At 44.1% G+C, this 27,089-nt stretch overlaps 1 protein-coding gene across 1 annotated transcript in view; it reads left to right on the top strand.

The window, feature by feature from the left end:
- Positions 1–3,530: 3,530 nt before the first annotated feature.
- FNIP2 (folliculin interacting protein 2) overlaps positions 3,531–27,089 on the top strand; it is a 98,796-nt gene continuing 75,237 nt past the window's right edge. Inside the window, exon 1 of the mRNA XM_080916280.1 lies at positions 3,531–3,773. Coding sequence (XP_080772406.1) covers positions 3,679–3,773 — 95 coding nt within the window. The 5' untranslated portion in view covers positions 3,531–3,678. The remainder of the gene's footprint in view (positions 3,774–27,089) is intronic.

Genomic DNA, 27,089 nt, shown 5'->3' with positions numbered 1-27,089 from the left:
CGAATCCACTGAGGAATAGGACGATTTTTGCCTTTGTTTCTTGGCCAGGAATCGCTTGATTCTGAAAGTCTTGTGGGATGACACGGCGAGAGGTTGTGTCAGGTGTAGCGCACAGGATGGCAGAGGAAAGAGTCAACAGTTATTTCTAACTATACTACTACTACAATAAAAAAAGGTAAAATGGAAGCAATTTTATGCTGGTTGGTGGTTTTTGTTCTGGAGACACTGTCACTCTGTAATTCATTGTGTGTCTAGGCTAGCCCTGAATTTGTGGTCCCTTGGATGCTATGAGGTATGAATCATCATATTGCACTAAGGATGTAGAATTTGGAATCCCCTACAAGGTTGATTCAACAGTGAAACAAGCCATTATTCTTAGATCAGCCTTCATTCCGTTATTGAATGGCCCCAAGACTGCAACGTTCTTTGAAAGAATATAAAAGTAATCTGGAGAGATTATCTTTGTCATTATTTTAGAGCTTTAATTAATCACTGATGGGAACTGAGGATTCTTCATTGTCTTTTCACAATGGCAAAGAGAGGAAACACCCAATGAAAGAAACATTCCGGGGCAGTACCTCTCGCTGTCAGAGAGCCTTCCAGCTCCGGCCCTCTCCTCCAGCCTTCCTGCGGCCACCGATCAAGACCGCTGGATTGGACCTTGCAGGGACTCTACAAACTGTGAGCCACCCATTCCCAGCGCTCCCGCTAACCCCGCCCCCCCCCCCCCCACATCCCAGCTCCAAGTTCAAACTCAGACGTGACTAAGCGCATGTTCCGAAAAAACAAGCCCGAAAGTGGTGAAGCACTTTTCTTGATACCCCTCCAAGCACCCCATCCCCACCTACAAGCTCCCAGGGGCTTCATAATTCCGTTGAGACCCAGGAGGGAGCTCTGAAATGTAGCTCCAGAGTTCTGAACACATTATTTCCCCTAATAAAATAACAGTAAGAAAAAAAAAAAAAAAGAAACATTCTGAAATACTAGGAAAAAATAGACTGGGCTGGGCATGCAGCTCAGTTTGTCTGTCATACGTGTAACCCAGGTGAGTAGTACATGCCTGTAATAGAAATATATGTATGTATATATGTATGTATGTATGTATGTATGTATATCTCACATGGATTGCAGGAGAACAGATTACCCTAGGTTAAACCCCACCACCACCAACAGAAAACTGGGATGGGATCATTGGTTCTGAATATTTTCTCTGGAAGACTAGGAATTAAAAACACAAATTTCTTTATGATATAAGAAGCAATAGAGAAAAAAATTTAAAAAATGAAATTCTCTTATAAATTTTGGATTCAGATAAAATTTCTCTTCTAAATTTGTTTAGAATAGCAGGATTGAGGACCAATACCTCTGTCCTTGTGGTATCTTTTCCTGGTTTTATCTGCAAGCTTCTATCAAGATAGGTGCAACATTATATCCAGGGATTAAATATTAATAATTATATCTCAATTAGGAGGGAAGAAACCTCTCCCGTTTTCCCTCTAGCCTCTTCAGGAAGGAGTACCAGGTTTCAGCAGGTCAGGAACGGTGTTCATGATAATACAACAGAAATCAAACAGAAACAGACTGCAGAGCAATGCGTATATTGAAACAAGTCACATGAACTGATCGATCGGCTTGTGAAAGACAGCCCTCAAAATTCCCCTTTTCCATTTCCTTGTTTCTCTGCCATCTCCAGGCGTTCACAACATTCCTGTTCCTCTTGACATTTAGAGCCATGTGGCAGTGCTAAAGACTGGGTTAAGAAACCAGGGAGGAGCCCTCCCCCACCCCCGCCCCCAGCAGCTCAGCGCTATGCCCCACCCCGCTCTTTTTGATTACTTATTTCTGAAATATGTTTGCTTTTAAGTGTCTAAATGTCCTCTTTTTGTTTGTTTTACTTTTTAACTGCGTTTGTTGTGTAACTTTACTGCATGTGAGCTCAGTGCCCCGGGGGCCCAAAAGAGGAGAAGGATCCTCTGAACTGGAGTTCCACTTGGTTGTGAGTTTTCTGATCCACCTTCTGGGAAGAGATCTCTAGTCCTGTGCAAGAGCAGCTTATGTGTGGAACCACTGAACCATGCTTCTCCATCTTTAACTTTCCACTGATCAACTATAAGAAATCTTGGCAGGTCATTTGTTTACCGTTCTCACATTTGGGGGAGACAGTTGAACTCAAAAGTTGAACTCCAGCCCAACTACCTACCAAATGAATCACATTAGAGGTCTAGGATGCAAAACAGATTAATAAACTGTTTTGAATGTGGTTAGACTCTTCATAACCGCAGGTTCTTTAGCGTCTTGCACCACAGCACATTAAATTCTCAGGGGGTCTGAGGCCAGAAAACACTGGCAAACGAGTCTAGAGCACACACCTCTCTCTAAATCAAAATCAAAGTATCTGCTGCATTTTTTTCTTATGTGCCCTGATTATGTGAACTCGAACTAGGAAAGCAACCATTTATGTCTCTCTCTCTCTCTCTCTCTCTCACACACACACACACACACACACACACACACACGGTCTTAACAAACGTGTAGCTTTTTGTGTGACTTACGTACAAGTGGGACCCAAGACACCAAACAAAACAGTGACCTGAATAAACTGTATATTCCAAGCTGAACCTGCAGATTTACTCGGGCCCTGGCAGCAGCTTGCTGAGACCTCAAATGCAGCAGGGGCCAGAATACCTTAGCACCAAGTTGCTCCTCCAGCACACGTTTTCTGCTATGAGTCCTGGACCCGACAAAATGAGGACCAAGTTCAAGGGCTCCCCCCCCCCCCCCGCGAAAGAACATAAACCTCCATAGTTGTGCACGCGAACTCAGTAGGTCAAGTGTGCAAAGACTCGTGCACCCCGCCCAACTCTCCAGCCCCAGTAAGCGCCGGGCGAGTGCTAACTCCGGGCGTGTCCCTAGTGATGTCGGCGCAGGGCGGGTGGAGCGCGCCAATGGAGACGTGAGACCGCCATGCTCCTCCCTCTCCCCCCCCCCCCCGCACTCCTCCCCCCGCCCCCTGCGGTCATAACTCCCTCCTCCCGACAAGCCTCTCCCCGCTCCTCCCTCATCGCCCCTTCCTTTACACTCCTCTCTCCAACTCCCTCGTATTCCTCTCCATCACTCCTCCCAACTCGCTCCTCTCCCCATCTCCTGCGGTCCTCCCTGTCCCCCTCGCTCCTTCCATCCTTCCTGCTGCCCCCTGGCGCCCCTCCCCTCTCCTCCTGGCGCTCCTCCCTCATCCCCTGGCGCCCCTCCCCTATCCTCTTGGCGCTCCTCCCCCATCCTCCTGGCGCCCCTCCCCTATTCTCCTGGCGCCCCTCCCCATCCCCTGGCGCTCCTCCCTCATCCCCTGGCGCCCCTCCCCATCCCCTGGCGCTCCTCCCCCCTCCCTCGTGCTCTCCCTCCTCTTCTTCCCGTGCTCCTCCCTCTCCCTCGTGCTGCCCTCTCCGCGCTCCTCCTCCCGCGGGAGCGAGCGAGCTGTCAGCCGGGCGGGCCGGCTCCGTCATATGACTGCCGGCGGCGGCGGCCGCGGCGCACCTTCCGTCCGCCGCTGCGGTCCCGCGCTCGCGCCCCTCCGGGCGGCCGCGCCCCCCGTCGCCATGGCCCCGCCGCGGCCGCTGTGGGCTGCGCGCTGAGCCGTCGGGTCCCGGAGCTTGGCCGCCCCGGGGCCGCCGCGTGCACGCCATGGCCCCGACCCTGCTCCAGAAGCTCTTCAACAAAAGGGGCGGCGGCGCAGCGTCCGCCCAGGCCCGGCCACCCAAGGAGGAGCCGGCCTTCAGGTGAGCGCGTGCGAGCCGGACGGAGGCCGCAGGCGGGCTGCGCGGAGACCGGACCCCCGCGCCGCCCTGTCCCCTCCTTCTAGGCGGGACCCCGCGCCGCCAGCTCCCTCCTTCCCGGCTCCTCCCGGATGGGACCCCACGCTTCTCTGTCCCCTCTTTCCGGGCGGGATCCAGCACCATCCTCTGCCCTCCCTCATCGGGTCCTTCCAGGTGGGACTCCTCTTTCCACTTCTTTCAGGGTCTCAGAGCCGCGAACCGCCCTGTCCCTTCTCTATTGCTTCCTCTGGGTGGGACCCTAGCGCCGTCCTCCTTCCCTGCTCTCCAGGTCTTCCTAGGTGGGAATCCCGCGCCATCCTCTGCCCTCTTCCCTCAGGTGCTCCACCAAATTTCTCCATGTGCTCTCGAGTCTGAGCACCTCTGGGACCGGCGTATACCATCCAGGGTCTCTGGAGGGAGAGTCGCCTGCGTCTCCCCTGCTCCAGAGCCCTAAGCTGTCATTTTGCAGGCAATTCTAACCTACTGAGTATGTGACAGTATTTTGAAGTTGGAAAGGGCGAAGCCACAGAAAAATAGCATCTTCTTTCTTGCAGTGTATGACAAGCTCGCCAGCGGATGAATAAAAGTGTGTAATTTCCTCATCAGTTAGAAGGCTGATACCGCATGATGAGTGGAAAGGGAGGGAAATGCTCTTATGAGACGTCTCAGGTTCTAATTTAACAAAGCGGAGGCTGATATTTAATAGTTCATCTTCGGAACACATACCTTTGAATTAGCGTGTGTTAAGAAGCTTGCTCAAAACCCACAGCTCTAAGTGGCTGTCTTGCCTTGCATTTTGATCTAAGCGATTGACTCACTGTGCAGTATTTAAAAACCATGTACTAGTCTGCGTTTAACTGGTAAGCTTCCAAAGATGCTTTCCTGGGTTCTGTGCTGTCTCTCAACACTACTAGTTGAGAAAACCTTTTATTTGCTATATAAGTTTTCAGCATTAAAAAAAGCAAGCAAGCAAACAAACAAACAAACAAAAAAAAAAAAAAAAAAAAAAAACAACCGAACACTTTACATAGATTCTGGCCTTCCTGAGGTATTTTATGTTCAGAATGTCTGCAAAAGTAGTTTATTGCTAAAGAAGTATAGATTTAGTACAATAAACCTTTTAACAATAAAACTTTGAATTTTTTTTTTTTAAGACAATGGCCTCACTAGGCCAGGTTGGCCTCAAACTCTTGTCAATCTTCCTGCCTTTGCTTCCCAAGTTCTGGAAACAGAAACATGAAGCATCACACTTGAAATGAATTTTGCTTAAATTTCATCTTCTATATTGCATAAAAATGCATTCAAAACACACAGGAACCCTAACTGTAGTTGCACAAGATTCTCTCTTCTCTTGCATTTCTAGTCTTACGTAGCCCAGGCTGGCCTCGGTCTCCTGATCGTCCTGTTACTCTCTCTCAACTGAAAGATTGCAATAAGCACGTGCTGCCATTCCTGGCTCCAGCTTGGAGGGAAGGAGACGTTAAACAGAAAAGCATTTGTTTGTGTGATGTTTGGAAGGTAAACGGTGAGGATTCCATGTGTCATAGTGTCATTTCCGTTAGGCAGACTGATCCTGGCTCTCTGCCTTTTGTCTGCCTGGTAGTGATGTTGTATTGTAGAATTACTTTGGAGTCAGGACATGTAAATTCTTGGAATCCCAGAGTAGATCAAGATCCCAGGTTTGGAGAGAGCGAGAGGCTTGTGTACCAGAGGTACTAAAGACTTTACAGCGTTTGGATGCCTGTGGAGATGCCGTAGTACTTGTGGCTGTTCCTTGAGTTCCCTGTCTACTTGTCCACCACCACTTTTTTCATGGATGAGGTTAAATTTGGTGTATTTTGAGCAACAACATCAACAACCAAAAAAAAAAAAATGGCTATATTTAGGGCCTGGCCATATTAGGAGAATTGATTCGCACTTTTGAGCACAATATTAGTACCATATTTTGTCCTCACATTTTTTTATATTCATAATCTTTACATTTTTTTATTGCATTGTATACTTATTTGTGTGCATGTGGGTGCACATACTCAAGTTCTACAGCGTGCAGGTGGAGGTCGGGGACAACTGTCAGAAGTCTGTTCTATCCTACCATGTGGGGCAACAGGTACCCTTCCCTGCAGAGCCACCATGACAGTCCTCATGTGCTATTTCTTGTCATTTGTTCACCTCGGGTTTTTTTTTTTTCCTTCAGTAAGCTTTTTGAGGTAGATGTTTTTGGAGAATTTTGAGATTGCCTCTGTTCCCTTCTTGAGAGAGTCTTATGTAACCCAGGCTGACCTAGAAGTCAAGGTTTCCCTCAGTCCTCATGTGATCAAGTGCTGGGATTACAGATTCACCAACGTGCTGGGCACTTGTATGACCTCTCTTCTTATGCGGGCTCTCCTCATCATCTCGAAGTCTCCCTGTTGGGTGTCAGGAGCAGTTTGTTGTACAGAGCAAGTGGCTCCAGTCCCACACTGTTTCTAGACGTGTCAGCCTTCACCTACAGAGCACTGTCAGAGTCAGGAGTACATCTTTTACATTTCGTGTATGATCTGGAAACCACCCCTTCTTGGTAAAAAACAGAAAGGAATATGCCTTGGTAAAAAACAGAAAGGAATCAAGAGGCCCGATTTACAGTCTTAACCAAAAGCAGTCAGGAGCAGTATATAATTATATTTCTGAAACTTAGATCCTGCTTAAAACCATAGTGTGTTTGACACTTGATAAAGTTCTGTTTGCTGATCTTCTAAATGCTTTTCAGTTTTAATTAATTGATAAGTATCAATTTGAATAACCGTCAGGCTAAAAATGAATACAGTTCAGAAACAGAAAGTCTGGACAAAATGCTTACTAAAAATATTTTTTATATGTATGCGTGCCTGAATGTATGTATGCGTGTTTCATGCATGTGAGACTCCCCTGGAGCTGGAGTTATCTTGAACCATCATGTACATTCTAGGAACCAACCTTGGGTTCTCTGTAAGATAGTAAGTGCTCTTAACAACTCAGCCATCTCTCTAGCCCCTACATGGTCAATGTATATCCAGTCAGTGTCTTCTGTGTCTTGCTTATGTTTGAAACATTATCTATATTACCTTTTTTCTTTACGGAGGACCAAACCCAAGATCTCATGCATTCTAGTTAAAGCATTATTTTTTTTTTAAAGATTTATTTATTTTATATATGAGTATACTATGGCTGTCTTTTTTTTCCTTTTTTTAATTGGATATTCTCTGTATTTATATTTCAAATGTTATGTCTTCAGACATTCATAAACACCAGAAGAGGGCATCGGATCCCATTACAGATGGTTGTGAGCCTCCATGTGGTTGCTGAGAATTGAACTCAGGACCCGTGGAAGAGCAGTCAGTGCTCTTAACCACTGAGTCATCTCTCTAGACCCCTAAAAACATTATTTTAAGATTGTTTTTGTTTGTTTTGAGACAAAGTCTCACGTAGCCAAGAACCCTTCTGTTTCCAACTCCCAAATGCTGACATTACCTTGTGTGCCACTGTGCACAGCTCTTGTATTATTATCATTTTCAATGTTTTGGTGGGCTTCAGACTGAATCTAGAGCCTTGTACATGCTAGGAGTTTTCAGGTTTTTATGTTTTTGGATTTTTGAGGCAGGGTCTCAAGTAGCCCAGGGTGGTCTGGAACTGCTGATTCTTAAGTGTGTATGTGATGTGTGTTTCAATTGTAGGTATGCACCGTCGTGCTTGGTTCTTGGTTTTGTTTTTGTTTAAGATTTATTTATTTATTTATTTATTTATTTATTTATTTACTTACTTATTTATTTATTTATAAGTACACTGTTGCTGTCTTCAGACACACCAGAAGAGGGCATTAGACCTCATTACAGATGGCTGTGAGCCACCATGTGGTTGCTGGGAACTGAACTCAGGACTTCTGGAAGAGTAGTCAGTGCTTCTAACCACTGGGCCATCTCTCCAGCCCTTGTTTTTGGTTTCTGAGACAAGGTTTCTCTGTGTATCCCTGCTTGTCCTGAAACTTGCTGTGTAGTCCAAACAAGATTCAAACGAGATCCCCCTGCCTCTGCCATCCGAGTGCTGGGATTAAAGTCATATGCCACTATCACCTAGCTTCTTGTTCTGTTTTTTTGTTTTTGTTTTTGTTTTTTTTTTTTTTTTTTTTTAATATCTTTAGTAAATTGTTAGACCAGCATCCACTTGAAAGGTGGTGAAAAGGATGGGCTGCTAGTTGTTTTCTTTTATCCTGAATTGGTTAGATGAAGTGGATATCATGTGGGATATGGAGACTAGACCAAGGCATTGCAGCAGCCCGGTAGCCAAGGAAATGCAACCAAGAGGGAGCTTCCTGGTAGTTAGCTGTGTAAATGCCACCAAGAGGGAGCTCCCGGCTTTCTACCAGTCCTGGATACCTAAGGCCAAATGGCCTAGTTAGTGGTAATCCCCATTTGTTCTGGTAGAACAATTCGAATAATCTGTTACTAGGCTGGGATTAAATATAATTAAATCCACTTACTGCTAAAGAGCAGCTACTTCCAGTTTACGGCTTGGCCTTCCACCTGTGCAAAGCCTGCTGGGACATCCGTGCTGTGTGCCCTACAGTTGAGGGTGGGGAGGACAACAGGTTATATGCTCAGTAAACAGACACAGACACATTAGAAATGATGGCAAATATATTCATAAGCCAAAGTCTGAGAATAGATCCAGTTTTATACTTAGGTCAGAATTAAGAGCTTATTCACTGTTCTTATGGTAGGTATGATTTGGACAAGATTGCCTTCTTTCATAATGCCAGCTCCCAGCCTGTGGTTATTTCTAATGAGATTGTTCTAAGGTAGGGTAGAGAATATCCTAGGAGGCAGAGCAAGGTGAGTGAGAGAGAGACAGAGAGAGGTGTGTGTATGATATATGTGTGCATTTGGGCACGAATGTGCCACAGCATGCTTGTGCTTAGAGGACAGCCTTGGGTACAGGCCCTGGCTTTTCACTTAGCTTTAGACGGGGTCTGTTGTTTTTTTCCGGCTGCATTTTCCACTAGTTGACCTGAAAGCTTCCAGGGATTCTCTTGGTTCTGCCGCTGGGATTACAGACTATTGTGCTATGTGGCTGACTTTTATATGGGTTATAGGAATTCAAAGTCTTGTTCTTGCGTCTCTGTGGCAAGCACTTTTACCCACCACAGCATTTCCCTAGCCCCATACATTTAAACCTTTTAATTCCCATAAGACAAGACTATGGAGATGTTCTTTCCTGCCACACTTGCATTTACTGGCTTCCTGACATATCATCTCATAGTGATGTTAGCATCTTAGTGATGTTAGCAGAGGTGAGTAGGGAGATTGTGCTATCTGATGCCCCCAGAAGATCCACACACAGTGGTGCATGCCTATGTCCAGGAACTGGAGGCTAGTTTCAGCTTTGTATAGAGAGTCAGAGGCCAGCCTGGGCTAAGTGAGACCTTGTCACAACAAAACAAACAAAAATGTATCTTGAAAGACAAAATGGGGAAGCGTCTTACCTCATGTAACATGTTGACATAAAGTTGAACAGTAAGTCTATAGGTTTCTCTGCTTGTCCAGTGTTAAATTATGCGATAAACCATACAGTCCTATGTAAAGGAACTTATTTAGGTGAAGAGGTAATAAAGTGTGCTTAAAAAACCAAACTTCCAGAAAGAGTAAAATGCAATTCAAAGTGATTTTTAAGTAGGAATGAGTCATCCTAGGTAGCGAAGTTTAGTCTTATTCTATTGAAGCTTTACTAAACATTATAATATTTTCAAAGTTTGATTTTTCCCCCCATGCCGACTTGAGAAAATTGAAGTAAATGTTTTTTCTCTTCCCCACCTCCTTTTTTTTTTTCATTTTGTTTACACATTTTTTATTTTTAGCCTTGGCGTAGTCAGTGGTGGAACACAGACCCTGTGATTGCAGCGAAGCCTTCGAGACAGACAGCAGGCAGCATTTCAAACCTGCGCACACGTGACTGCACCTCCAGAAATACTTACAGAAACGCAGTATCTTTTCTGAGTTATTTCCATTTTTTTTCTCATCCAAAACACTTAATGGAACAGATGAAACCCGTTCCTTTGTAGAGCTTAGTTCCATTTGCAGCCCTGAATTTGATATGTCAGAGACAATGTATTCTGAAGCTATGGCGTGTCAGTGAGAGGACACTGTACTGTTCTGTAGTACAGGGGTCTGACATATTACATATTTTAGTGGCATACAAACATATTTTTAATAACGTTTAAAATTTTCACTGGTACATATTATATAAAACAGTGGGTTTCATTCTGGCATTTTTATACATGTATGTAATGTGCATTACTTAAAATCATGGTTTTCTTTTTTTTTTTTTTTTTATGGGTTTCTTCATGTCATTTCCATATATACATGTAATGTGCTCTTATATCTGTAAACTATTGTCCCTCTCTTGTCTCTTCTTCATGGTCACCTTCTTTTACCTCAAAGTTTTTATTATCAAGGATGAAATTTTAGTTGAGCTGGAGTTACAGCCTGGTTGGTAGTACTTACCTAGAATGCAGGAAGCTCTGGGTTCAAAGTCCAGCAGCATGTAACTGGGTGTGGTGGTGCATATAAAAAGAGCTTGGGAGGTGGAGGCAGGAAGGCTAAGGTAATTCTTAGCTGCAGAGTAAGTTAGAGGGGCCTGGAGAGATGGTTCAGCATTAAGAGCACTAACTTTCTTCCTGAGTTCAATTCCCAGCAACCACATGGTGGCTCGTAACCATCTGTCATGGGATCTGATGCCCTCTTCTGGTGTGTCTGAAGACAGCTACAGAGTATTCATATAAATAACAAACATCTTAAAAAAAAAAAAAAAAAAGGAAGTTAGAGGCCAGCCTGGGGTACACTAGAAATGAACTTTCTACCTCTTTGTTGAGACAACCGAAAGTTCCCATTACTAAAATTCTTGTTGTGAATTTAATACAAGTCTTGGGAGGGCCAGTTTTGCTGTGAGCCTAGGAATGGCTTTAGAATTAGAGCATAGTTTTATCACTCAATGTGAGTTTACAGCTTTACTGAGTGCCTATTACACTGGGCTAGGTTAGATGTTTTTAAAGCAAAACTGTATAATTATGTTTTTGTTATTGTTTTTCTTTGAGTGAGGGTGCCACTGTGTAACCTGGGCTGGCCTGAAATTTGATGTGCAGACCAGACAGGTTCCACACCGTATCTTCCTGCTTTGAGCAGTACCAGGCAGGGCTGCTGTAAATGCCTTCCGAAATGTGAGTTTGCAGTGTTACACATTACTGTTTGATGAAGTTTGTTGGACTGGGCGTTTGCAAGACTCATAGCTCCAAGGAGGACACTGGAGTTTGTTATTGTTGCTTTTTGTTTTGTTTTTTTTTTTTATTGTTGTTAATTTAGGTTGTGTTTTTGTGGTTTTCGGCTAAAGATCAACTTAAGGAAGCCACTTTGTTTCTTGGCAAAGGAAGTTGTTTAAAAAAAGAAAAGGGATCTTTCTTGCCTCCTTGCTTTCTCTAACTGCTTTGGCTGTGAGCCTGAGCTACTGGTGGGTGACTAGGAGGTAGGAATGGAGTATGTGTTACTTCTCTAGCTACTGTTTTCCTTGTGTGTGCAAAAAGGGACAGATGATTTACAGGGATAATGTGGACCTTTGGGCTTGGTCTGTGAGGTCATGTTCTTGGCTATGAAAGTAAGTTGGCGAGTTCCTCTCTCCCAAGCATTCTTTATCTCAGGTTTGTAAAAATGATTATTATATAAAAGAGGAAAAACAGGATGGACTTTTCCAGCTCACTGGGCATGTAATGGTGATTTCCCTCCACTCCACCCTGTCTGTAAATGGAGCATGCATGACTCACCATGGTCACACAAGGCACTTTTGTAACCCTGCTTGAATGGGAGGTTGGGATGGGGATGGAAGGCTGGCATCCCACTTTGTTCTGCCCAGCTGCCATTGTATGGACTTCTGAGAAGGACAGTGTGCCTTCTCATACCTCATACTACAGAGGTTTGAAACAGTGCTTTCTGTGTGTACCAAAAGAACGACGTAATATACCAACGTAATAAAAGTGCGGCCAGTAAGAACGTAATGTTGTACATCCATGTTCTGTGTAGAGTGCTCTTCTGTTACATAGGTTTTAGTAGTGAGAGCCAGAGAGATGGTTCCTTAGGGGGTGGCGCTTGTCATCAGGCCCAGGACCTGAGTCCAATCTCTGAGACCTACGTGGTACAAGGAGAAAACTGACTCATGCAGGTTGCTCATTGAAGTCCACATGTGTTTCATGGCTGACGTGTCTACATACATGCATGATGCCGTAGATATTTAATCTCTCTTCTTAAGAAAAACATTTATTTTATGACTGTGAGTAAAGACTCTGTCTTCAGATGCACCAGAAAAGGACATTGGATCCCATTACAGATGGTTATGGTTGCTGGGAATTGAATTTAGGACCTCTGTTGAGGTCCTAACTGTTGAGCCATCCCTTCAGTCCCCTAGATATTTCATCTCAATCGGGGCTTTCTACTCCACCTTTGATCATTCAGTTCCCAGATAAAAGACACATAGTTGTGTGTATTTATAATAAATAAGCCTTACTCAGCACTTGAGCTGGGCAGATATCTACCCTCTAAGCTATTAGTTTTTACCTCCCTATAAATAACCCTGAGTTATGACTTGACATTGCACATGGGCTACTCTTACTCCAACTGGTCACATGGCTATTTCTTATGATCCCTTACCACATGGCATGTTCCTCTCTCCTCCTCCTCCTTGTGGTCACTCCCCAGACTCTAAGCCCCGGGAAAACCAAACTTCACCTATCTTTTTTTATGCCCACTTATAGGCTGTAGGCATCTTTATTAACCAATGAGGGATAATTTGGGGGGTAAGGTTACATAGTATCACTTGTGTGTGTGCAGATACTCTCATTTCTGGGGGCAGCCAGGCCTTGGGGGCCAGTATTTAGCATTGCAGTACACAGCAAAAGGCCAAACTTTAACAATTTTCCTTTTTTTGTCTAAAAAAGATTTTCTTTTATAATAATAAGACACATGCAGTAGGAACAATTATGAAAATTATTAGGTGAGAGTTACATTAAAAAATCTAGTTTGTTCATATTTGGTAACTCGGGAGGAAGTATTTTATTATCTGTCCTATCTTGGTGAGTTCAAAGTTCTGTATCTAAATCACTTTCTATCTTATATTACCATCCTAAAAACATCTTTTTAGACCTAGAACGTCTTCTTAAATCCTAAATAACTTTAGCTTATAGTAAGGCTGACTGACTATGTAGCCTTCAACCCCATCAGAGACCTGAGAAGGAATAAATATTACCTGAGTATGTGGAAGTGTAGGGACATATGTGCGCATGCGCACCCCCCCCACTCATCTACCTTGGAATGAGAAGTCAGAGGAACAGCCTGTGGGTGTTGGTTCTGTCCTTCTACCATGCGGGTCCTGGGGATGGAACTTGTCAGGATTGATGGATGCACCTTTACCTTCTTACTGGCCTTTCTGCTTTAAACTCCTGATCCTCCTGTTTCAGCCTCCCTTGCTGGCTGGGATTATAGATGTATGCTTTCACAATGTACCCATGATTTGATTATTTTGTAGATTAAGTTCTGAATTTGTATCTAGCATATAGACGTAGAGAAGTGTGTATGTGTGTGTGTGTGTGTGTGTGTGTGTATGTATTGCTTTGAAAAATAATTTTTTATCACCTTAACTAGAATTTAAAAAAACTTTAAGTACTATTTTATTCTGTTATTTACTTACAGGTATGGGTGCTTTGCCTGTATGTCTGTATATATGAATGAATGTATGTGTATATGTATCCTGTGTGCATGCCTGGTGCCCACAGAGGCCAGAAGAGGGTGTTCAATCCTTAGAACTTGGAGTTACAGATTATTGGGAGTCATGTGGGTTGGTTGAACCGAACCCAGGTCCTCTGCAAAAACAGTGAGCACTTTTAAGCACTGAGCTATCTCTCCAGCACTGGGTTTTTTAAAGTCGTAAATAAGAACTTGCCTGTATTTCATAGCTAGATCTTTAAATTAATGGTCATTGCTGCTTTTTTAACTTACTGATACCCAATAGAAAGTGAAATCTAGTTACTAGGTATCCTGTCTGCTGGGGTGTAGAAACTCATCCTCCCAGAGCCCAGGGTGAGCTTGCACACTTGCTGGAAGCTCTGTCTGATTTCCCCTAAGCTTACCTGCACGTTGTGGCAACTGTTGTTTTTTCACAAAGACATATTTTTGTTTAAGGTTATTATTACTTTTTGCAGAGTTAAATCAAGTGACGTACAACTTGCTTGCATACTGAGCCACATTAATATCTTCAAACCGTGTGTGTGTGTGTGTGTGTGTGTGTGTGTGTGTGTGTGTGTGTGTGGAAGTCAGAGGACAACATTGTGGAGCTGGCTCTCTCATTCCACCTGTGTATTCGTTTCAGAGACTCACAGGAAGTAGCTGGGGAACGTGATGAGTGCTGACGGTCTGGGGGTTCCTACCAAACCAAGGTTCCACTCAGCAGCACTGCTGTGTTCCACTCACCAGGCTGTAGTCGGTAATTTTCATGGTGGGTGAGCTTCTGCCATGATGTATCTTTCCGTTTTACTTTGGGTGTGGGAGGGGGCAGGGATTGAACCCAGGGTCTCACGTGTTAGTTAGCTGAGCCTCTGATTATTTTAGAGACCTTCAATGTAAGGCACCGAGCCTACAGCTCACCACTTCCTTTCCTTCTTTCTTTTTAGGTTTTCTTTTATTATTATTATTATTATTGTTATTATTATTATTATTATTATTATTATTATTATTATTATTATTATTATTATATGTGTGTTATTGTTTGGTTGAATGTATATACAGTGCACATGGAAGGCAGAAGAGGGCATTGGATCCCCTAGGACTGAAGTTACAGATGGTTGTGAGCTGCCATGTGGATAGCGGGAATCAAACCTGGGTCCTCTGGGAGAGCATCCAGCATTCTTAACCACCGAGCCACCTCTTCAGCCCCGTCACTCTTTTGCCTTCACAGTTTTATCCCAGAGATACCATTAGTAAGGAGAGTGCAGATACCCATTTGAAAAATACCTAGAGCAGGACACTGGTAATTTTAGCATCCGGGAGGCTGAGACAGAAGGAATGAGAGGTCAGGGTTAGCCCAGGCCACATAATGAGTTCTAGGACAGCCTGGCTCCGGTGAATCCCTGAAGTAAACAAACTTGAATGTGGAGGCCTTGGTTGAGTATGATCTCAACATTTGGGGGAGTCGGTTTGCACACATCTCCCCGTCTTCCTCGGAAATGGGGGGTTGCTGAGGGAGGAGCCCATTCACTGACTGGTTTTGGCTCTGCACGGCATAAATTCTCTTGGTTGGTTTCTTCTGGCCTCATGTAGTTTGAAAGATTGTTCAGTTTAAGGTTGAGCTTTGCATCCACTCTTTACCTGCTGCTGTGTTTCTGGTGCTGTCTCATCAGGACAGAGGGATAGATGCGCAGATGCCTGTGGGAACGACATAATAGAACCAATTAGTAATATTTTAGGTAACAGCAGGGTTTTGAGCCCATGTAACCTGGGAGAATGGTAGCATAATTAGCAGAAATGGGTACTTAGGAGGAGAAATGATTTTTAAAAGGAAATGCATTTGGTTTCATGTGAGTTGTATTGAGGTGAAATTGAATACTCCTGAGTAATAATGCATGAAGGTAGAGTTGTTAGAGAGAGATTAGCTAATATTTGCCTGAGTACCAGAGTTCATCTTTAACTCTTTGAAAACTTTCTATTTTGCCCCTTCCCTTACTAATTACTTTGTTAAAATTGCTTTTCCAAACTAAGGTCAACTGCCATCTGTGATCGTTGCTGATTGCTTCAAAAGGGATGCTGGTCCCTCTCAACTCCTGAACGTAGTATTTTATTTCTTTTTAATGTGGCAGTTAATAAGCTCTAAGCTTGTTTTTTTAAAAAATTTGTATGTAGGTCTATATTTGAATTTGAGACATTTGTGAGGGGCTTGGGAGGACTACAGAAAAAAGTGGGGGGCATGAGTGAAGATGGGAGACTATGAGTGAAGATATGGGGGGCTTGAGGGAAGATATGGGGGGCCATGAGTGAAGATGGGGGGCTGTGAGTGAAGACATGGGGGGCTGTGAGTGAAGACATGGGGGGCTGTGAGTGAAGACATGGGGGGCTGTGAGTGAAGACATGGGGGGGCTGTGAGTGAAGGAAGACATGGGGGCCTGTGAGTGAAGATATGGGGGGGCTGTGAGTGAAGACATGGGGGGCTGTGAGTGAAGATATGGGGGGCTGTGAGTGACAGGTACTACCAGAAGAGGGGAAGGGAGGGGGGGAATCTTTTGGTGCAGTACTGTGAACATTTTAGAAGCCTGTTACTATGTAAGCTAATTTTAAAAATAAAAATGTCTCTACGAGTTGTAAAATTAAAGTCAGCACAACTACTTTAGAAAGCAAGACTCACGGAAGTGTCATTTAGATTTGTCTTTTTTTGAACTGTTCAGTTCATTGTTGCAGTAGTGACTGGAACTTGTAGTGTTTGGGGAGGTTATTGTTTTGTGTTTTCTTTCTGTATTCCTGATATTAAACCCCCATGGGAAGTACAGCTGACACAGTTTCTCCCATTCTTTAGGCCATCTAGTCTGTCCTGTTGCTACCTTCTTTTGCCTGCTGAAGCTTTTTAATTTTAGTATAATCCTATTCGTCAATTTTGAGGACTGTTTCCCGTGCTCTTCTGGTCCCGTTCACAAATTTCTAGCTTATACCTGTATCCTCAAATGTTTTTCCTTGGCCGTTTTTGCATTCCTTGTTTCTGTGTGGTCCTTTGGTTCAGTGGTTAAGAATTGGGTGCTTTTCCAGAGGACCTGGATTTGATTCCTGGTACCTACATGGTGGCTCAAAACTATCTGTAACTCCAGGCTTTTGGGAGCCAATGCCTTTTTCTGGCCTCTGAGGGCACCACGTGCCTGTGGTGCACAGATAAACATGCAAACAAACACTCATACGAATACAAATAAAGAAGTTCTTAAAAGTTAAAGAATCCAAAATTGATTTCTTTTATGCAGGTTGACTCTTTTAATTGTGGTATTGTGCCTCGGCTAGTTTGTAGTCTTGTGGTATGGAAAATGTTCCTTCTGCCTATTTTCCCTTGTCCTGTTCTATACTTGAAGACTGCTGCCTTTTGTTTGTTTGTTTGTTTGTTTGTTTTGTGGCCGGGTCTTTTGTAGCCCAGGCTGTCCTTGAACTCACTGTGTAGCTCCTTGTTAGACAATAGGTCATAGTCATTAAACCCAGACCATTAGTACTTTGGTATTGTTTTCATTAGACATTTGCTTCTTTCTGGCATTGATGGACTTAGAACAAGTAGGCACCTCGAGTGAAACCCAGCCTCCTTCGCTTGGCTAGCTGCCTCACTTCCCTCATTTTATTATAGTGAACCTACCTCAGACCTTCACAGTGTTGACTTTCTCTTTGTGAAGGTTCATAGCTTGGGAATTGCGTTCTCTCTCCGTTGTTTCCATTTCAACAGTGTTCTATGTAGCCCAGGTTGGTCCTCACCTTATGTTCCTCCAGCGTCTGTCTTCTGGGTGCCTAGATTACAGGAGTGCTCCACCATGCCTACTACCTGTCATTGTTGACTGCACCATTACCTGCTTTGGTGGTTAGGAATCAGGTTCTCTCCCTGAACCTGGAGATGTCACTGATTGGCTAGACTGCCTGACCAGCAAGCCACAGACACACACAGACACACACAGACAAACATACACAGGCACATTAAAGATTTATCTATTTATTGTATATGAGTACACTGTAGCTGTCTTCAGACTCACCAAAAGAGGGCATTGGATCCCATTACAGATGGTTGTGAGCCACCATGTGGTTGCTGGGATTTGAACTTAGGACCTTTGGAAGAGCCGTCAGTGCTCTTAACCACTGAGCCATCTCTCTGGCCCCCCTTTGATCTTTTGCTTGGGGCCTTTGGTAGGTAATTTTGATAGAGGCACATGATAGAGAAGTTCATCTGTCTTCTAGTTTGACCTAGTTTTCTTCATAGAAGCTTCTAAAAGAGACTGTGTACTTTATCCTTCTCTGGAAGAAGTTGTGGACAGGTCTCTTTAAGAGTTGCTGCTTTAAATAAAACAAACAAACAAAAAAAACCTCCAAAGCCAAAATGCTATATTTGGGTCAGGTATAATGGCACATGGATGTTATCCCAGCATATAAGAGGCAGATGCAGAAGAATTGCTGCATGTCTGAGGCCAGCCTGGTCATTTCAAGGCTACAGAGGGATAAGGAATAAAACCTTGTCCCAAAAGGCTTTGAAAAAAAAAAACTCAAAACAAAACAAAGAAACAAGAAAACAACAACAAAACGGACTGAAAAGATAGCGCAGTCATGAAGAGCATCGACTGCTCATGCAGAAGACTTGGGTCCAGTTCCAGCACCCCCATGCTAGCACATCACCATTTGTAATTCCAGGGACCTGACATTGTCTTCTGGTCTCTGAAGGTACCACGTGTGCACACAGTGCACGTTCATATATGCCTGCAAACCAACCATGTACACAAAATAAAAATGTTTTTTTTTGTAATAGAATTGAAGTTATCCAGGGCATAATCCTTAGAGGAATTGAGGGACTGGAGACAGAGAAAGAGAGAAGAGGAGTAGAGGCTGGCCATGAGCATGTGGAGTGGGAGAGGAGAGTGGGGAGAGAGGGTAAGGAGCAAGAGGACAGAGCAAAAGCAAGAGAGCAAAATAGTTTTTTTTTTTTAAAGCCAGAAAACCAAAGAAATTATTCAAAATGTTTTGATTACACCACTTATGTATTTTGGTATATGTACGTTTGTGTGTGCACCCGCACAGGTGCACACGTGCTGTGTTGCACATGGAGGTCAGAGGACAACTTTTGATAGTCCAAACTCATCTGCAATCATGTAGGTCCCCAGGATCAAACTTAGGTTTGGCTAAAGGTTGCTGACACAGCCTTCTCCCTGCACCCACAAATCCTAGTCTTTGTTCTCATTCTTGTTTTCTAAGAAGCCACACCAGGTGCTTTCGTGCCAGTGTGGGCAGTTTCACTGTGGAAACAATTTAAAGTAGGAAAGACTGATTTTGAAGGGTTCAGGCCGTGGTTATTTGGTGGCAGTGGGAGCGTATGGTGGAACTTCTTCCCGGTGAGCAGGAAGCAGTGAGAGAGAGAGCAACTGGAATGTTCCTTAAGCAAACATGGCTCCACTGGCAACAGGCTGCACGCAGGAGAACACTGAGCCGATACCTATTAGAGTCTGCCTCTAATCTGGTTATTGCCCTGCCCGCCTGCTGCTCTCTGGACCACACTCTCAGGATTTCCTGCCATTCAGTTTTTGTTAGTAATCAGGTGTGCTGTTGCCGAAGTGTAGTGGCGTAAGCCTCCTGGCCTCATCGCCTTTAGATACTCATCTCTATCCAAGACTGAAAACAATGTGACTGGGAAACTCTGCCACAGGTGAATGAATGGCTTTGACTGGAAGTGGGAGAGTTTTTTTTTTTTTTTTTCCAGCTTCAGGGATCTTAGAGAGCAGCCTAATCCTGCCAGGGGTGAGGGATGGGTAGGGTGTGGCAGGGGGAGGGAGGTGTTCCAGAAGAAGGGTGCCTTATCTTGGGAGTAGATCTGGTAGAGGACAAATGTGATAAAAGTTTGCTTCAGACCTGCTAGTATTGTTCAGTCTGACGCCATTAAAGGTACATGAGAAGAATGAAAGCATCTTTGTTCTTCTGATGCTGAAGAATCAATTGATTTTCTATGTACAGTAGTTTGATGGCTGATATTGGTGGTCAACTTGACAAACCTGGGAAGAGATCGTCTCAGTCCACAAATGGCATGTCTTTGGAGCGTTTTCTTGGTTGCTAATTGATGCAGGTTGGCTCACAGACCACTGTGGGTGGTGGCATTCCTAGGCAAGTGGATTTGTGCCAGCTTATGAAAAAGGTAGCTGAACAAGCCATGAGAGCAAACCAGTAAGGATCATTCCTCCCTTGGTCTCTGCTTTGGTTTCTTCCTGGGCATCTCTTGATAATGTAAACCAAATAACCTTTTCTTCCCCCAAGTTGTTTTTGTTCAGTGTTTTAGCACCACAACAGCCATGAAAAGTAGAAATTGACTAGTGACCAACTGGACTTGACAGTTAGCTTCCCTACCTTCTACCTGTAAGTCCACACTCTGAAAGGAGCAGTGTGTGTGTGTGTGAGAGAGAGAAAGAGAGAGAGAGAGAGAGAGATCGAGAGCTCTTAATTCCTGAGCATTTCCTCATTTACCAGGATAATGGTTTTTGTGATATTCGAACTAGCACTACCTCTTAATATGATGCTTCTGATGTGTGCTTTGAGTTAGAAGGCTAAGCATAAAAATGAACTTATCCGACCCCTGTGTGGGGGAAAAACAACTCATTTCAAACTCACATTTTCTTACTCTTTTCATAACATAGACATTTTTGACCTGTGTGAGGGTCTTTACCTCTTATCAGGCAGGTAACAAGTTCTGATGCCTCTGGGGTATTCAGATCCAGTAAGTTTTGATACCATCTAGCTGGATACCCATGGGGAGATAGCATCATGTCCCACAAGACTCCTCCCCACAGATGCCAGTGCCAGGTGGTTTCTTATGGTCTGGCCCACCAGTTGTAAATCAGGGTTCCCACAGTCCTCTCTGCAGGTTTGATTAATGAGCTTGAGTCATTCACAAAACTCAAGGAATGCTGAGATGGTCGGCATCTGCCACCAGGCCTGGCTCTCTCTGATTTTCCACAGCTAAATCATAATTAGAATGTGCTGCCAGTTTTCTGAAAGAGGAATGAGGGTGGGGTGGGGGAGTGTCAAAAAAAGGTGGAGAAGACAGGAGTGAATGAAGTGAGGTGTGGTTGTCTTAGGAAGGGATTGGTGCTTTCTCCTAAGGCATTGCTCAAGTTCCCTCTGAAATCTTACTTTTACTATCCACAAGCACTGGAGATTGAGAATGTTTTTCATTTTCGTTACTTAAGTTTTATTTTGTGGGGTGTGTGTGTGTGTGTGTGTGTGTGTGTGTGTGTGTGTGTGTGTGTAAGCCAAAGGATAGTTTGTGGAAATCGGTTCTCTATTTCTGCCACCTGAGTCTGGGATGGTTGTATGTTGCATTCTTGGAATGCAGAGGCTACTTAAAATCAACTGCTGTTGAAAATACTGGGAAATGTCTGTTTTTTTTTTCCCGTAAGTTTGTGGATTGTAGTGCCTCCGTGCTCGGCGGTTCATTCCCCCACATTCGCTACAGCTCATCCCAGACATGGAAGCTTTGAAAACAGGTAAAAGGTGGTGGTATTGGGGGCACTGATAGAGCATCGCCCTTTTGGAGATGAGAATCAGAGAGACCCAGAGAGAAGATCTTAAGACATTCTTCTTCATCTAGAAACTTTCCTCCTGAGAGGAGCCAGAGTTAAATGTGGGTCTGGTTCTTGCTAAGAAATATTTACAATAAGGAAAGCCTTCTACATTTCAGTAACTGTGTTAGACTCTAGCAGGAGCTCTGAAGTGAGACAGGAGCGTTAACAAATGAACAGAAAACCCATACCCCTGTTACGGACTGACAACCTAGTCCTTGTCAGTTCAGCTCTTCTCTACAGCGTGTGTGTAATTCTCAATCCGTGTCCCACAGGGCGACCGTGGGGAGATCCCGCGTCCCTGTGCACACTGGCTTTGATGTTCACGTTATAGGTTTGTCATTTCATGGCTCCATTTTTCAGTTCCTTGTCACATGATTTTCGTTATTATGTCATTTATGTCTGGTGAATGCGAAGGTCCAGCAAATAGGGGTAACGGTTCCTCTCAGTTCTGTGTGCGTAGGGGAGACAGGCAGCTTCCTCCCAGCGGTAACTGGTAACGTTGGACCCTGAATTTCAGCCATCACAATCTGCTATTCACCAGGGATTGGGCCTCCTTTTTGTTTCTCGCTGGTCTCAGTGACAGAAGCTGGAAGTGGAACGAAGGCAGATCACTTGCCATCATTGTGGTTTTGGATCTGTGCTGCCCAGCTCGGTACCATGGCAACACGCAGCTGGTGCTGCTCCAGATGTGTCTAATCTGAGTGGAGATGGCCTGTAAACCACTGAGGTATGGTTGCTGCGATCCCTGAACATGAGAGGCTGAAGTCGGAGGACTGCTGGGGCCAGTCTGGTTTAAAGATTAATCGGACAATTTCAGATGTGGTGCATGTCCTTGAGAAGTTCCTTGTCTAGCTCTGGAATTCAGAAAGGACATCCTATCACTGCCGTGGGTGAGATGTGAGGAGGGAGCGATGCCGTACAATGGCACCTACGGCACGAGCGTTCGTGGGAAAGGCGGAATCCAAGATTCGCTTTCAGTGCCTGCCTCTATGGCAGTGTTCGAAGTCCAGGTGTCCTTGTAAAATTATGATCCTGGACAAGAAAAGGCTGAGACTGTCTTCTGAGGCACACACAGCGTGGGGAAGAGCTGAGGCCTGGTTACAGCTAGGCAGTTCTGTACTCTTAAGAAGCAAATCCTTCCAAGTCCATCCCATCTCCTGTGGAGGATGATGGAGCATCTTTCAGAACAGGGGCATTGTGGGAAATTCTTACCGAGTGAACAACCTTGGTTTCTCCCTAGTGAGCTTACAAGGTCTAGCTTGGAAAATTACTTAGAAGGTGTTTTAGACAGAGGAGTTGGTGTGTTTATGGGTGTTGTGATTGTCAGTGGAAGGGGCAGTTTGGAAGCTAATTATTTCATAGTTATATTTCTCTCAAGTGTATCGGTTTGTTCTGCATGTTACTGTTCTCTGTGAACTCTGTAGAATCTGTTTTAGAATTTCTTGGCGATTCCAGAGAACCAGTTGCATTTTGTGAGGTTGGAATTGGCTAAAATTGGCTTTGTGTGGTGTGGATCTCATGCTGTCCCCCGAGCTGTCAGCGCACAGTGGGTACTCTGGGCCTCCGTGCACACAGTCAGGACATCCCGTTTGTCTGAGCCCCATAGGTGTTCAGAGGTTTTTCAGCTGCTCACATGTATTTCAAAGCCCTTAGAGATGGGAAGAGTTGTAGCTGAGGAGACTAAGATGTTTGAGTAGTTTTCCTGAGTCACTTGTCTTCTGACCCAACCTTCTGTTCCTGGTGTGAGCAGCAGGGCCTCTGGCTGAGCTGACCCCCTCCCCCTGCATGCTCTGATGCCTCCTGAGTTCCTGGTACTCAGGCTTCCCATGAGGCACTTACTCAGAGAATCGTATCTGCTGATTCACAGTTCAGCATCCTTTTCCTTGCTTTCCCTTCTCATAAACTGATTTCTACATATTCTTAAGCAGCGGGTGTAGCTCCCTCCCCTTTTTTTGGCTATTGGAACCTAAAGAATGTTGAGTATTAGTTAGTGATGCATCTGTTACACAGGAAGCTTTTAATTTTAATTTTGTTCTGATATAAATCATGGTTGTTGCCTATCAATATAAAATGAAAAGAAGACAGGAGAGAGCCATCTTTTAACAAATAATTCTATTTATTTGTATATGTCGTTTTTAAAATTTATTTATTTACTTGCTTTTGAGATAGTCTTATGTAACCTACCTGGTCTACACAGTGAGTCCCTATATCAAAACTTAGTGTATATTATTAACTAGGTATTTTAGCATATAGGCTGCTTGGCTCCTGGGAGGATCATGAATTCAGGTCATTCTTGACTATATAGTAAGCTCCAGGCTAGTCTGGGATATATGAGAGTTTGTCTCCAAAAACCAAAACAAGCACTAAATAAAACACCCAAACACCCTTAGAATCTAGCACCAGCAAGGCCCTGAGTGCTGTCCCCTACCCCAAAGTTTACAATGTAAGAGAGGCCTTTTCACGAAAACTGTCTTTTTCAGGGAGACTGGGGAACGGGTCTAATGTGGGGCAGGTGTGTGCAGCACAGGGCACATGAGGAAGTGCAGAGGTTGTGGAAACAAGGCTTACTTACCACAGAGGCCTCCCTGCTGTGGTTAGAGCATGTGAAGTGGTGCTTCTCAGTACTGCCTTGTCTTATGACCCTGGCCATATATAGCACTCTGCCGGGAGTGCTCAGTGACAGCTACGTTTTTGTGAAGAAGTCAATTGTGCTACAAGAAGAGGCTGTTCTGAAACATTCGTGTAGGTGCGTTTCCAAACCTATTCCCCCCAATGATGAGACTCCGGTAAGAATAATTCCGTGTAGATCATTGCGGCCCGTACCTGTACTCTCCGCTCGTAGGAGAGGGAGGCATAAGATCAGAAATTCAAAGTCATCCTTGGCTACGTGGAACATTTGAGGACAGCCTGTGGTATATAAGATGCTGTCTCCACGCCACCCTCCACCCCCCCAAAGAAAAGATTTCTACAAATGCTCTTCAGAATCCCAGGATACCTCTATTTGAACTGTGTTCCTTGTTCACATGATTTACAGGAAACGAGAGACCTGTGAATGATTCCAGACACGATGGCCTCAATCCAACAATAGCTTAGCTTCCAATGTCTAAACAGGACTGGACTATTGATATCCTTGCTAAAGGTCCAAATCTGGTGACAACCTGCAGACATCAGAGTTAAATTTTAAAAGTTATCTAATGCTTGTTGCTAATGTTTTCCAGTGGTTGGTAATCTTTTTTTATATATTTATTTCATGTGCATGAGTGTTTTGCTCAAATGTGGGCTGGTGCCCCGTGTGTGTCCTGGTGCTCTCAGAGGGCAGAGGATGGCATTGAATGCCCTGAAACTGGAATTATGGATGCTTGTGAGCCACTGTGTGTGTCCTCTGCAAGAACAAATGCTCACAACCACTGAACTGTCTCTTTAGTCACGTAACTGTTGATAATCTTAAAATGAGTATGGCTGTCGTTAATTTTACCCAAACACAATCGGCCACAAAATTATATATAAGAAAGAAAGAGGTCTCTGGTGCTGGACCTCATAGGAAGAAAACAGAAACTAAGACAAAAAGATTTATGCTTGTAGAGAGGGCTAGTTATTTTTCTTACACAGTGCCCCTTGGGGCAGTGACACTGCAGACATGGGTCAACCTCTTAGTCTCTCCCTTGGTACCTTTTTAATGACAAAGTATGAGAATAAAGTAGCTAAGGCCACATCTTATCACAGCTCTTATCAGGGCTACTGTTTCACAGGCCAGGGGTAAGGAGTGGGGAGGGGGCCCTCCAGCCTTCTCACCTCCCCTCATTCTGTGCTGGCCCGAGGACCCAAGCTTGATCCCTGGATCCCACATGGTGGAAGTAGAGAGCCAGGTCTCAAGTAGTCCTCTGATCTCTAGGCATAGTACTCCGGCCACACCCGCACACACAGTGCATAATTATAATTCAACAGTGTTTGCCCTGTGTGGGTTCTATTGCTCCTTAGCATTAAAGTCTCCCAGTGAAAAGAATTCTACAGTTTTGTTTATAGCTGCATCTCTACATTGTTGCTGACTTAAAGAAATACTAACAAAGGTGGTGAAGAAGTGTGAGTGAGATTGTCCCCTTTGACAGGGCAGGTGCTTTTGAAATGCTTACCTACTGGGTTTTCTTCTCAGCTGTATCTCAGGTTGTATTGGCTCCGGTTGATTCCTATGCAGTAAGACCTACAGAATCAGGAAGTGAAGGGATCATTTCTGGGAAAAATTTTATCTATTTGTAAATAACAATAAATTTCTAATAAAATAATTAAATTATAATTAATAAAATTATAATTTTAATAATAGAGTAACTACTATAATTAATGATAAATGCAAATCTATTTGTAAATAATAAATGCATATTATTGGAGAAATAGAGATTAGATAAGGGAGAAAAAGAAAAGTAGCCTCAGACTAGCTCCCTTAAGACATTCTTCTGATAGGGGTAAAGAGATGGCTCAGTGATTAAGAGCACTGACTGCTCTTCCAAAGGTTCTGAGTTCAATTCCCAGCAACCACATAGTGACTCACAATCATCTGTAATGGAATCCAGTGCCCTCTTCTGGTGTGTCTGATGACAGCAACAGTGTACTCACATAAAATAAATAAATCTTTAAAAAAAAAAACATTCTATTCACCTCTAGTTTAGTTTTTCTCCACTAAGAACACACATAATATCAAAGTGTGTATACAACTTTGAGTCTTGCTTTTTTAAAAAAAAATTTATTTAGTGTGGGAGTAGACAAGACTTTTTTTTTAAGATTTATTTATTTTATATATGTGAGTACACTGTCCCTGTCTTCAGACACACCAGAAGAGGGCATCAGAACTCATTACAGATGGTTGTGAGCCACATGTGGTTTCTGGAATTTGAACTCAGGACCTCTGGAAGAGCAGTCAGTGCTCTTACTCGCTGAGCCATCTCTTCAGCCCTGTAGACAACATTTTTTGTGTCCAGGTTTCTATGAAGATACCTTGTCTTTAGTGCCCTTGATGATTCTCTTCAGAGTACGGAGATAAGGGGAGAAAAATCACCTAGATTCTAAGAGGAACAACAAGCTTTCTTTGCTTTATAAAAAAGGGTCTCCCTAGGTCGCTGTAGCCCAGGCTGTTCTTGAATTCCTGTATAGCCCAGACTGGCTTTGAGCTCATATTGTACAGAGGCTGAACTTGAACTTTCAGTCTTCCTTCCGTATCCCTCAGAATGGTAGAATCCTAGGCACACACTACCAAGCACAGCTTTAGAAACCATAGATCTTCATGAATTTTCATGTAACTTAAAAAAAAAATTAAATTATGCTGGGAAATAGTCCCAGAGCTTGGTAGTGCTAAGCGTGAAGTATGCTTAAAATGAGGGGGAAAAAAAGATAAGTATGCTTATTTGAAGTCAGAGCAGTAATACTGGCTGATTCTGGTGTACTCTTAAGCCAACTCTGGTGTGGGGTTGGGAGGGAGGGAGGAGAGAATGTGAGCAGGGATGTCCTTGTTGGAGCTCGGTGAGAGCCTGCACCTGCCCACCTAGTTGGATGCCAGGCCAGGCAGTCAAGTGGTAGCAGAATGGACACCCCGTGGTGTACTTGGCTCCTGCACAGGGGATGTTTACAGCTGAGCAGGGCAGGGTTCATGGCCAGGTGTCTGATGAGAGACTTAGTCACCCACAGAGTGTATGACTGGGACCTTGTCCTCGGTGCTAACTTAGAATCCAAAGGATTTAAAGTGGTAGGAAGGATTTTGACTCAGTGCCGGGATATCTGGTAGTCTGTACAGATGGTCACACCCAGGTGGGCTCCTGAGAACAGTGTGAGGATGCTCGTGCTTGCGCCAAACGCTCACAAGACAAGGGTGCCTGTATTTAAGTCACCGCTTGGCCACTGACAATTCACAAGCTTCCTTCCTCCCT

The sequence above is a fragment of the Micromys minutus genome (genome assembly GCF_963924665.1).
Source record: "Micromys minutus genome assembly, chromosome: 4".
In the NCBI taxonomy this organism is placed as follows: domain Eukaryota; kingdom Metazoa; phylum Chordata; class Mammalia; order Rodentia; family Muridae; genus Micromys; species Micromys minutus.
Note: the sequence above shows the minus strand (reverse complement) of the source record. Positions and strands in the feature narration are given on the sequence as shown.